The sequence below is a fragment of the Convolutriloba macropyga genome, chromosome 11 (genome assembly GCF_964194025.1).
Source record: "Convolutriloba macropyga chromosome 11, txConMacr16.3, whole genome shotgun sequence".
In the NCBI taxonomy this organism is placed as follows: Eukaryota; Metazoa; Xenacoelomorpha; order Acoela; family Convolutidae; genus Convolutriloba; species Convolutriloba macropyga.
In genome coordinates, this window is record NC_134478.1 from 26,623,307 (window position 1) to 26,636,572 (window position 13,266).

A 13,266-nucleotide genomic window follows, 5' to 3' on the forward strand; every position below is an offset into this window, starting at 1 on the left:
AAAATCGATTTTTTCCAAATTTCGTTTGAGTTGTCCTTTTACTTTGTCTCTGGTTTTCCACAAAGTTTCTCTTTGCTGTCTAAAGTCCAAATGTGTAAATCTTTTTGACGTTGTTGGACCCTGTTAACTTTCACAACCCATTTCGCAAAAGCAATGAACTAAGTTTTAGACGTTGAAATCTTGTTTAATGGTTTGTTCACTGTCAGATTATTTTATTTTAAGGAGACTGATAGTGTTGCATTCATTGAAATGTAATTCAAGACTTGCCCTGCTATGTTTTGTTTAACTTAGTCAAATAAAGGTTTGTTTCGTTTTATTTACAGCTTTTTCAACAGTTTGAGGGAAATTCACTCTTCTCTCATTAGCTCAAAGTGCTTTTAAACAGCAGTTGCTCAGCACAACAATCTAGAATCAACAGAGGCAGTATCGAAAACCATAAATCAAATCTAGAAAATGGTAAACCATGAAAGCCCGATTTCCCCAACTTGAACTTTGTTGGTATAAGTCGGTAGTGCTTATTGTTCCGACCCTCTTGAGGGGGGAGGAACTATATACTCAAATGGGTTTTTTTTTGTTCCGTGAATTTTCGCCGCTCGATATATTCATCGTAGAGAGTTGAGACTGGTATCATTAGAAAGCTCGTCCAGCGTAGAATATGGAATTAAAAAGATTTTTTTAATTTTCGTTTTCTACAGGGAGTTGTCGAGGTTTAAACTTCTGAGAAAAGAAGAGTGAATTCACGTTGTTTTTATTCACATTTTCCGGAATTTTTGCCTAAATTTTCGTCAATTTTGCTAAAATTTTTTATAGTTTTTAAGAATAGTGTCGTTGATTTTATTTTTGAAGACGAACAAGCATTGTTGATTGTTTTGATTTAATTTTTTTGGTCAAAAAATCTGGATAAACATTTCAAATTTTAGCCTTTTTCATCAAAAACAGCACGAAATAAGCTACTTTAGTCCACTTTGATTAAATTTGCCGACAGTACACCACCAAACAACACTCATGCAATCTTTGTAGACTCAGAGGGGGGCTATCTCTACTTCAGAGTCCGCTGAGAGTGCACTGTAGTTAAAAATTTGCCGTTTTTTGCTAACTTTACTAGTTGATTATCAAAAATCCAGAATTTATTTTGAATTTTCAACTAACAAATTATCTATATCTACAATATTCGAAAAATCAATAGTTCCTAACGGACAATAATTATTAGCAGGGCTAGTTTTGGGCCATTCTTGGACTGTTACAATCCAAAAAAAAAATCGGGTTGTAATCAGTCGGTCTTTTTTTTTAAAAAAAAGACTTTTTTTTTATAATAAAGAACAGAACATATCAAATCAAAGCTCAGGAGTGATACGTCCAACCAATTCGCTTGCTAAGCAGCTCCAAGCTAATGCATTTAGTTTTTTAATTGAAAGTTTATGGTCATTTCTTTTTTTAAAAATAATTGACTTTTCAATAAATAATGGCTTAATTAACTTTTCCTCTATTTTTTTCTTAATTTGTTCAACTTCCAGCTTAGTGTCAGCAAAGAAAGACTGCTTCTTCTTTCTAATGATTTAACATTTATTGTCGGTTGCAGTTTTAAGCCTGAAGTTATTGTTTTCTGGCTTTGATACTACAAGATTTCAGATTTTTGTTTGTTCTGATATTTGCCAGTTTTTCACGTTTTCTAATTTTGTCACATTATCACATTATTTACAGTTCTCATGTCACCTTATTAGCATTCAGAATAAGGCACAATTGAACATATTAAAATCCTGAAAGATATACATCGTTTTAACGGCCTCGACGCCTCTTTCTTGAAGAAATCAATTGAATTTTTTATTTTTGTCTCTAACTGTCATTTATACTTTGTCGTTTCGGTCGTATGAAATTTCCTGTATAGTGATAGCTTTCATTGGCTTTTCATGGAAGAATAGGAGAACCGATATTCTGATATTAGTAGATAGCTGATGGCTTTCATGACTTTGAAAACAATCGTTTTCCAAAATTAAAAAAATCTTTTTAACTTCGCAATTTTGTTCTTTTTATGTTTCTTTTTGTTACCTAATCTCGTTAGTTAATTACAGGTCAAATATGACATTATGGGTGTCAGGGGAATAAAAGGGATTGGTGTCCCAAAACCTTTTTTTTAAAGAATTTGTTATGACCTTACTGGCTTCGACACCGGTTTTTCACAAAAAAAAGTAAATTAATTTGATTTTTGTCATATTTGACGTTCTTTTTGTAGATGCAAGAAATATTCTGGATAATTACAGGTCTTGAGGGCTTCCTTTTCATGAATAAACGACCCTATTTAAATAGCTCTTTTTGTAATTAATGCCTTTCATGACATTGAATGTAATTTTGTTTCGAAATAAAAGTTAAAAGTATTACTTTAGCACTTCGCTTTTTTGTCTACTTGTTACCTAGTCTTACTAATGAATGGCCACGTACTACATTATAACTGTTTGAAGAAGGCGCAATCAAATATATTTTGAGTGCCAATATTTGGCTTGACGGTTCTGACAGCGTTTTCTGACAGCAAGTTTCAATTGAAATTTTGTTTGTTCTTTGTTGTTCTTTTTAGCCGCTTTAAAAAATGAATAAGGACAGGTCCTCATGCCCTTCTATAGAAGCAGTGGTAATCGTAAATTTGTGGTAATATTAATTGATTCCTAATGGTATTTATTACTTTGAAGTTAACTGTTTCAAAAAAATAAGTTAATTTTTTTACTTTACTGTTTTTGTTCTTTTTTGTATAATTGTTACCAAACCTTTTTATTGACTGGTCGCATATGTTTTCTGGTGATTTATAAGTTATTTTTGTTTAGTTTTAGGTTTATCTGACGGTATGTTGACTTTGTTATTAAATTTAGTTTTTAAGAGGGACATAAATTTTTTGATGTAATTAATGTTTGTTGTTGTTGTTGTTTGATTTTGCTGTTCGTCTTGACTCGCTTTCTTAATATTGACATATTACAGCAATCTAATGCATCAATTTTTACTCCACTGAGTTATTTGCTTTGGAGGCTATCTTATCGTTCATACAGAATTTTTTGAAGACTTGGGCTTTTTTGGGATTCGCAAATAATTTTTGGGTTTTTCTATCTGTTCCTCATTTGGTAGACAATTATGCCAAAATTGTGGATGGGCGGGGTCGGAACCTTATGTGCCATCGCACATTACCGAGCCGCCTTGTTGTTTTTGATACTAGCCCCTGTATCTTCTCGAAACAGGAGTATGTTTAACTACGAGATGAAATAGACCACACCTCAAAAGTTTTTGTTCAACAGTCACTTTTGTCCTGTTCTTTCTACCCAATTGCGTTTATGGGAATCAATCGTGGCTATCTTCCTGGTGTGTTTTTTGAAAATAGAACCAGCAAAGATGCCATCGATCTCGTTTTTTAGAAAATCAATGCGTGGCATGAAATTAGGCGACATATTTTAAATTATTCAGTAGACTTTCGGCAAACGTTTTGATCGTTAATAAAACCAAAAATTTTTCACGCTGCTTACAGAGGTAAAATTTCTGATAAAATGAGCTGATGAAATGTTGATGCTAAGGTTTGATGATGGGAGGTTTACTTAATTTGTGTCTTTGATTGAACTCGTGTAATGTTTGCCTCTAGCTTGGTGAAATCAGCTTCCTTGACAACAGGAGCAGCCACAGGATCCCACGAACATGCAACAGAGTCATCAAGGACATTATCGGCTAGAACAGCCTCTACATTAATTTCTACCGCTTCCAATGCGTCTCATGTCCACAATCCAGCCAGCCGCCATCTGTTTGGACAGAAGAAAATGAGGCGAATTCTTGACACTTATGGAGAGTATCCTGCCAAGTACCGACTATTCGTTTGGAAGAACTTACTTCAGCTACCCGAAAATCACGAAGCCTTCAGCTGTTTAGTCGACAAAGGAACGCATTCTGCTTACACTAACTTGCACAATGATTATCCCATCAAAAGTCGGAAACTGTTAAGAGTGTTGCAACGTACGTGTTCTGCTCTTGCTCACTGGTCACCAATTTTTGCTCAAATCAAATTTCTGCCCATCATGATATTTCCTCTCGTCAAAATGTTCCAGAATAATGCACTCGCCAGCTTTGAGGTGAGTGCGACAGTCGTGCTGAATTGGTGTGAACACTGGTTCGAGTTTTTTCCAAATCCTCCCATCAATATCCTCTCAATAGTAGAGAATCTGCTGGCTCATCACGACATTGTGCTGCTCAACCACTTGATAGTGAACAAGGTGACGTCACAAAAGTATGCGTGGCCTCTATTGGAGTCACTCTTCTCTGAAGTCTTGACTAAAGAGGAGTGGAATGTTCTGTTTGACAACGTCTTTTCCCAACAGCCCGGCTACATTCTGCATGTTGTAGTGGCATACTTGTCAGTGTGCAAGAGTCCTCTCTTGGCTTTGAGTGAGATTGAAGATTTCGACTACTTCTTCCATCACAGAAATGCAGCCAACATCCGCTTAGTCATCAAGGAGGCCAATCAGTACCTCAACGCAACCCCGCAACATTTGGACCCGGTCAAGCTAATGGGTGGATTTTGTCCCTTGTCCAATGGCCAGTACCAAGCCTTCAACAAGTGTCCGAACTTCGTGGTGGACTTTGAGGCCAAAGAGGTGGATAAAGTAAAAGACGAAGAGGTGGAATACTTGAAAGAGAAGCAAGCTGCGAATGAGGTGAAGACCCAACTGGCGAGTAAGATCAACGAGGTTGAAGAGTGGTACAAGCAACAGACGAGTTTATTGGCAGCTGGGGAACAACGGAAGAAGTTGTGGCAGGAAGAGGCAAAAATCAGAGAACAGCTGGCACGACTAGAAAGCTTAAAACAGCTATAGTGTGTCAATTAATAAACATCTAAATAACTAGTGTGCCTCTTGATTAGAAACTGATTGAGATTTTGTATTCAAAGTGTAAAATTTGTAAATATTCCCGAGACGACACTTCTTAGTAATCATACTAAGATCATATATGATACCATACAAATCATAGACTATATCTCAGTATGATCATAATAAGATTTCCATTTTTTTCATTTATTTTTAAGAAATCATAAATGATTGTGTTTTAAAACAAAGAAACCATAGACAATGCCGTTCGGTTAAACGTCGAATAAGGACATGATTTTTCTATGAGTACTAAGAAATCAAAATGGTCTTAGTATGAAATTTAAGAAATCGTATATGATCGTAGTATGTTTGCTAAGAAATCGTTGATGATCTTAATACGATTTTTAAGATATATCATGAATAACAGTGCTTTTTCGTGATACCTCTTGCTATCTTGCAAGAAAAACGGTCCGCACTTTGGGCGAGTTTTTCTTTGCAGCCCAAGAAAAAGAGGCTCATAGCTACAAAGACACAAAAGGGTTCCGGATAGGCCAGAACCTGAAAACAAAGCAAAAGAATTGTATCACCATAAAATATAAAGGCAAGAGAAACACAGTCCCTATAAGGGCACAAGGAAAGGGGACCTAAAAAAACGACAAACAATCAATGTATTTAAAAAATCAACTTTTGTCGCCATAAAAAACGAACAGTTTACAGCCGAGCTACAATTGGAACGAGTTTTACTGGAAGCAGGGATTTTACTGTGCAGGACAAGGATAGTCTCTAGATCAACAGTAAAGTCAGGTTTTCACACCGAAAAATATAAATTTTTCGAATAACTGATTTTAAAAATAAGTATCTTTTATCGGATCAGAGAGTTCTCTTAATCAAACCTCACGTATATTGGAATATACCTTGTGTATGCCGAGTGTAAAACGAAAGGAATTTTTGCTGAATCTTGTCTAGAGAAAAAAGCTTTTCATACGGTAAATTTTGATTTCGAATAACTAATTTTAAAAATAAAGAATTTTATCTGACCGAGAAGTTGCACAAATCAGTTCAAACTTGTCATGCAGTATACCCTGTGTATATCGAGAGTAAAACAAGAGTTTTTGCTATAGCTTTTCATTTATGCCTTTTTATGATTTTTAATAAATCATAAATGATTGTTGTATTGAAACAAAGAAACCATAAACAATGCCGTTCGGGTAAACGGCGAATAAGCAGATATGATTTTTCTATGAGTACTATGAAATCATTAATGGTCTTAGTATAAAATTTAAGAAATCGTATTTGATCTTATTTTGTTTGCTAATAAATCGTTAATCATCTTAATAAGATTTTTAAGATATATCATGAATAACAGTGTTTTTCGTGATACCTCTTGCTATCTCTAACTGCAAGAAACTCCGCATTTTAGGCAAGCTTTTCTTTTCAGCCCACGAAAAAACAGAGGCTTTGATTGTTAAAAAGACACAAAAGTTCCTGATTGGCCAGAACATAGAAACAAGGCAACCGAATTATGGCACCATAAACTATATAGGCAACAGAAACACAGTCCCTATAAGGGCACAAGGAAAGGGGACCTAAGAAAACGATAAACAATCAATGTATTTAAAAAATCAACTTTTGCCGCCATAAAAAAAACGAACAGTTTACTGCCGATCTACAATTGGAACGACAGTTTTACTGGAAGCAGGGATTTTACTGTGCAGGACAAGGATAGTAGTCTCTAGATCAACAGTAAAGTCAGGTTTTCACACCGAAAAATATAAATTTTTCCAATAACCGATTTTAAAAATAAGTATCTTTTATCGGATCAGAGAGTTGTCGTAATCAAACCTCACGTATATTTGAATATACCTTGTGTATGCCGAGTGTAAAACGAAAGGAATTTTTGCTGAATCTTGTCTAGAGAAAAAAGCTTTTCATACGGTAAATTTTAATTTCGAATAACTAATTTTTTAAAAAAAATTTATCGGACTGAGAAGTTGTACAAATCTGTTCACAACCGAATGGAAGCAGTCCCTATAAGGGTACAAGGAAAGGGGAACCTAAAAAACGAGAAAAAAAATCGATCTATTTAAAAAATCAACTTTCCGCCACAAAAACCAACAGTTTTCAGCCGTGAACTACAGTTGCAACTACAGTTTTACCGGAAGTAGGAGGTTTACTGTGCAGGACAAGGAAAGTAGTCTCCAGATGAAAGAAAATACTTAGATTTTCATACCGAAAAATGAAATTTTTTCGAATAACCAATTTTAAAAATAATAACTTTTATCAGATCAATGAGTTCTTCAAGTCAAACCACACTGAGGACGGAGTTTACCTTGTGTATGCCGAGTGTAAAACCAAAATAATTTTTGCTTAATCTTGCCTACAAAAAAACTAGGCTGTTCATACGGTAAATTTCATTTTTTTTTCAACTAATTTTGAAAAAAAAAGTTGTTCAAATCGAACCAAACTATAGCTTTTGCTATAGTTTGGCTATAATTTTTGCTATAGCTTTTCTTATATAACTTTTTATAGTTTTAAGAAATCATAAATGATTGTTGTATTAAGACGAAGAAACCATAAACAATGCCGTTCCGTTAGACGTCGAATAAGGACATAAATTTTTCTATGATTTCTAAAAAATCGTTAATGATCTTGATACCATTTTAAGATATCATGGTTAACATTGTTTTCCGTGATACCTCTTGCTATCTCTAACTGCACGAAAAACTATCTGCACTTTAGGCGAGTTTTTTTGCAGCGCAAGAAAAAAACAGAGGCTCTGATAGCTAAAAAGACACAAAATTTTCTGTATAGGCCAGAACTTAAAAACAAAGCAAAAGAAATAGAGCACCGTAAAATCAAGTGAAAAACAACAGAAGGGGGCAGTCCGTATAAGGTCACAAGGAATGGGGGAGTCTTAGAAAAAAAACAAGGGCTCTGATAGCTAAAAAGACACAAAATTTTCTGTATAGGCCAGAACTTAAAAACAAAGCAAAAGAAATAGAGCACCGTAAAATCAAGAGAAAAACAACAGAAGGGGGCAGTCCGTATAAGGTCACAAGGAATGGGGGAGTCTTAGAGAGTGATCTATTTGAAAAATCTATTTAAACTTATTTCGCCATAAAGAAAACTAACAATTTAAAGCCGTGAGCTAAAAATAGAACGACAGTTTTACTGGAAGTAGTATTACTGTGCAGGAAAAAGAAAGTAGTCTCTAGATCAACAGAAAAGAAATTAGGTTTTCATACCTAAAAATAAAATTTTTTCGAATAACCAATTTCAAAAAACTATGTATTTTATCGGACCAAAGGGTTGTCCAAATCGAACCACACTTGGTACGGAGTATACCCTCTGTATGTCGAGTGTAGAACTAAAGGAATTTTTACTTGACCTTGCCCAGAGAACAAGTCAGCTTTTCATACGATAAATTTCGATTTTTTCGAATAACTGATTTTATAACTAAGGATTTTTTATCGGACCAAGAAGTTGTCCAAATCGAACCAAACTTGGCACGCTGTATACCCTGTGTATGTCGAGAAATAATTGAGGAGTTTTTGCTATAGCTTGTCTAGGAAATCTTTTATCGAATCAAAGAGTTGTCCAAATTGTTTCACAACTAGTAAGGAGTATACTCTGTGTATGGCGAGTGTAAAACAAAAATAATTTTTGCTGAAGCTTGCCTAGCGAAGAAGTTAGGTTTATAGGGTGATTTTCAACTTTTTCAAGTAACCAATTTAAAAAAAAATTATTTTCTGAAAAGTAGGTCTACTCGAGCCAAACTTGACGATGAGTAAACTCTGTGTATGTCGAAAACAAAACAAGAGGAGTTTTTGCTATAGATTGTCTTGGAAAAAAGGTTTCCCAGCGGAAATTTCCGACCTAATCGTAAAACTAATTTTAAAAAGAAGGATCTTTTATCGGATCTAATTTGTCCAAATCGAACCACAGTTAGTACGGAGTGTTCCCTGTGTATGTCGAGTGTAAAACTGGAATTTTTGCTTAACCGTGCTTAGAAAAATAGCTTTTCATACGGTAACTTTCAATTTTCTCGAATAACTAATTTCAATTTAGTTATTTTTTCGATTAACTTATTTTATAAAGAATTTTTATCGGAAAAAGTGTTGTCCAAATCAAACTAAACTAGGAATAGAGAAAACCCTGTTCATTCAAAGTGTAAAACAAAAGGAATTTTGATAGAGCTTGCCTAGAGAATAAATGAGGTTTCCATACAAAAAATGGCAATTTATTCGAGTAACCATTTTCAAAAGTGAATGTTTTTTATGGGACAAAGGGCTTATAAAATCGGACCAAACATGGCATGCAATATAACTTGTGTATGTCGACAGTAAAACGGGACGAATTTTTGCTATAGCTTGTCTACAAAAAAATGAGATTTCCGTACGGAAATTGCCGATTTAATTGAAAAACGGATTTTAAAAATAGGTATCGGATCACAGGGTTGTCGGATCACCGGGTTGTCGGATCACAGGGTTGCCCAAATCGAACCACAGTTAATCCGGAGTATACATTGTGTGTGTCAAGTGTAAAAGGGAAAGAACTTTTGCTTTAGCTTGCCTAGAGAAAAATTAAGCTTTTCATACAGTAAATTTCAATTTTTTCAAATAAATAATTTTGAAAATAAAGAACGTTTTGATCCAAGAAGTTGTTCAATTCGAACCAAACTTAGCATTTAGTATACGTTGTGTAGGTCGAGAGTAAAACATAAGGAGTTTTTGCCTAAGCTTGTCTAGAAAAATATAAGTTTTTCATACGGAAATTTCCGATTTGGTCGAATAAAGAATTTTAAAAATAAGTATATGTTATCGGATCAAACCAAAAGTAGAACGGAAAATACTCTATGTATATAGAGTGTAAAGCAAGAGAAAATTTTGCCTTTAGCTTGGATAGGAGGATTGTTGGTTTTTCTTACAGAAATTTTCAATTTATTCGAATAACGAATTTTAAAAACAGCTGATTTTTATCGGATCAAAGATTTGTCAAAATCAAACCAATCTTGGCGCGGAGTATTTAGATTGCAAAATTGAAAGATTCTTTGCCTTATTTCGCCTAGAAAAATTAAGCCTTTCATACAGAACTTCGCGATTTCTTCCAAATACTATTTTTAATTTACGGTTTTTTCATCAGTTCAAGGATTTGTTGAACTCAAATCAAATGCTATAATATGATCAAAGCATATTAACGACGAAACCATTATTGATCCTGTTATGAAACTTAGGAAATATGATGATACCTTTTCTTTATTTCTCTTGCCATGTAGAACCGCAAGAAAAACTGTCCGTACTTTAGGCGAGTTTTTCTTCGCAGCACAAGAAGAAAATAGAAGCTTGGACAAACAATAACGTTGAAACACAGCACCAGAAGATTAGCATCATAAGATATGGACAGCCTACAAAATTCAAGAAAAGAAAATTTTCAGAGGCAAATGTACAAAAACTTTGTTAAAAAGCCAACAAACTTTATTGTGTTTCAGAGTCAAATTTTTTTACTAAAACAAATAAACCAGATTATTATAAGCACCAGTGAGCCTCACATTTTTGTTTGCCAAGCAAACACCAGAAGACACACAATTGAAAATGTTAGGTGAGCAGACATTTAATTAATCAACTTCAATAAAAAACAGTCAACTACAGAATTTTTTTTAGTTGATCAGGTTAGTGATTTACAAGTATTTTCAGGAATCCTGCCAAGAAGCTGAAAACTTCTAATCGTGTTCAAAAAGATTTCAAAAAGAAACAAAATATATCATAGTAGCAATATCAAATCGGATAAGTTTTTCTGTTATAAAATCCTCAGACAACGATAGAAAGTCTTCATTTTCCGGCTCTTCAACTATCAAGTAACTGGAAACAGGATATTCACTGCCAATTGGAGATTTGAAAACTGTATTCAATTTGTAATCTTGAATTGAAACGTAACTCCTGCTGTCATCAGAAAGAACCTAACTTTTGCACAAATCATTTGTATGTCGACCAATGCACAGACAGCAATCTTTCGTAATGTCGAATCCCTCAATTTGAAAATGGGAAAAATGCTGATTTTTTTAAAACGCAGTTCCATATATTCTGGCAGCTTGGGGTATCTCTGATGAAGAATGCTTTTTGTTTTGAACATTTTGACCCGTTCATTTTATTGAAAATATTTGCTGTTTTCTGTTGTTTTCTAATGTTGCTCGCCTTACAATGTTTGCTTTGGTGATATCTCTCTACGAGAAGGGACAGGTGATTTACTGTTCCTGTACACTTTGAAATAAGAAGATAGTTCAATGACTCAGACATCATGCCATAAGTCGTCCACAAAGGGCCATAATTAAGAACTTGCCAAGCTAGATGCGTCAGAGCCTGCACATTGGAGGAAAAAAATTCTGAATAGTCCTCTTGAGTCATGTCATGCAACCTAATCAGAAGTTTTACCGCATCCTTGGAATACTCATAGGAAGTCATTAGAAGTCGCATGGCATAACTCTGTAAACTAAATCGCTTAGCCAAGCTTTCGTTTATACTTATTGAGCAGGTCCTTTGCAAATAAAGCAGTACCTATGTACAAAAGCCACAACTTCAGCTGATTGGCTTTATCTTACTCGAGTTGATCTAGTGATCTGGCCTTCCGTTTGTAGTCTGAAGGCAATGAGAAGCTTGATACTGAGCGCTGTTGGCACTCGAGATCAGCATTCATGCTTTTTTACTGATTACTTGAAGAAGAATTAAATTATTATCCAAGTAAAAATGATGAATACAATCATAAGGAGTAGTTAAAGATAAGTTTGGAATTATATCAATCAGAACGCTTGGTCCCTTGATCCCTCGTCTGGAACTTAGATTGACTGTCTCTCTCGATCTGTTGGACATCTTCAGCGTGTTCTTCTATAGTGCGCATCGGAAACTTCTTGTATGGAAAGTACTGAAATGTACCTTCTAAATGTGTTTCAACAAAGCAAAATGTACACCCGTACTTGGCCAGGTGATGATTCATCTTGAAGATAGACGCCTTTGCGGGAACGTGAGCAACTAATAAAACTAATCTTACAACCTTGAATCTAACAATTTTAAACTCCAAATTAGATGTTATTGGAAAGAGAAGAGATTTACTGCGGCAGACCTCATTCCCAATCAGTTTTACTGAAACCTACCGGAGCGCAGCAAGAACTGTTTTAAAATGAACATAGTAAAGCTGAAGGCAGATTTGCTAGTGCAAGCCACACAGGCCAAAGCTGCACGGGGCTTGATTTATCAAACCGCACATCATCCAAGTTCATAATAGGCTAAATATATACAATTTTGTCATCGATGTTGATGCATGGTTTCACTTTTACATTATTCTCTTTCTTTCGTAGTTTTGAAAATTTTTTCGATAGAAACCTAGTTAAGCGTTGAAATTTTGAAAAGCTCGGATTTAAAATCTAAAGACCAGAAATGTCCGGTCTCGTATCTTCTAAGGCAATTTTCGTGCAGCTTAGCGTGAACATGGTACATATTTATTACATTTCTGAATTTGGGAGCGTATGAATTCGGAAATGATTTTCATCAATGCAAGTCAATCCTTCAACATTAGATCTGATGTTCCGTGTTTGGCGCATATGGAGTGAATTGCGGTAAAATAATTTTGTTCCGTGACTGACTCAAAATCAATTGCTTCCTCGAAACCATCAGATCTTGACTTTTCTTCATTTTTGATTGCTTGTTAGTATCAAGACCTTTGTTTGAAATAAATGCTCTTCGGTGGCATTTTGGTCATCGGCAAAATAATCATCAAAGAGATTCATCCTCAAATTGCATTTCATAGCGTTGGGATGTTTCTTTCCTAAATTTCGGTCCGTAGTCAGATTAGAAATGGTCAGTTTTTTGCTTTTTTGTAGGCAACGCTGAGCGCTGTCTGCGGGTTTTGTGGACGAAACGTTTCAAGGTTTGTAGATAATATTTTAGGCTGTTTCTCACTAAAAACTGAGTGTTTTAAAGCATGCGCCACAACATGCCTACTACTGCAGTTTCAATTTGCAGTACCAAAGAAGTTTGCACCCTTGTAGATTGTAATTACTTGATCTCGTCTGATATTTTTAAGGGCCGAGCATATTGATGACCTTTGTAAATGACCTGGTAATGACCTTTGTAAATGACCTTTGCAAATGACCTGGTCATTTGCAGATAATATTTTAAGCAACATACCCAGAGTTAGGTTTTTAAGAACGATTTTCAATGGGAACTGGCCCATCCATTATGGGTTTTGTTGCAGAGATACGTGACAGCAAAAGTGGATTTTGTTTCAAAGTTATCCACGTCTTCGTTCTTGATGGTCCGAAGCAAGGCGTGAAAACCAGATAGTAGCAGATATTCTTTCTTGCTCACATGTAAATCGTCGCTACCAAAAAGGAGGCCATAACCATCAAAAGCGTCATGCCCGAAATATAAACCAGGATAATTGCATCCCT

The 13,266-nt window shown here is 34.9% G+C and overlaps 1 protein-coding gene across 1 annotated transcript in view; it reads left to right on the forward strand.

Annotated features, from left to right (window-relative positions):
- The window catches only part of LOC142349952 (TBC1 domain family member 31-like), a 32,572-nt gene extending 27,533 nt beyond the window's left edge, over nucleotides 1-5,039 (forward strand). The window contains exon 2 of the mRNA XM_075401813.1: nucleotides 3,614-5,039. Within this exon, the coding sequence (XP_075257928.1) occupies nucleotides 3,614-4,835 (1,222 nt within the window). The 3' untranslated portion in view covers nucleotides 4,836-5,039. The remainder of the gene's footprint in view (nucleotides 1-3,613) is intronic.
- Nucleotides 5,040-13,266: the final 8,227 nt, after the last annotated feature.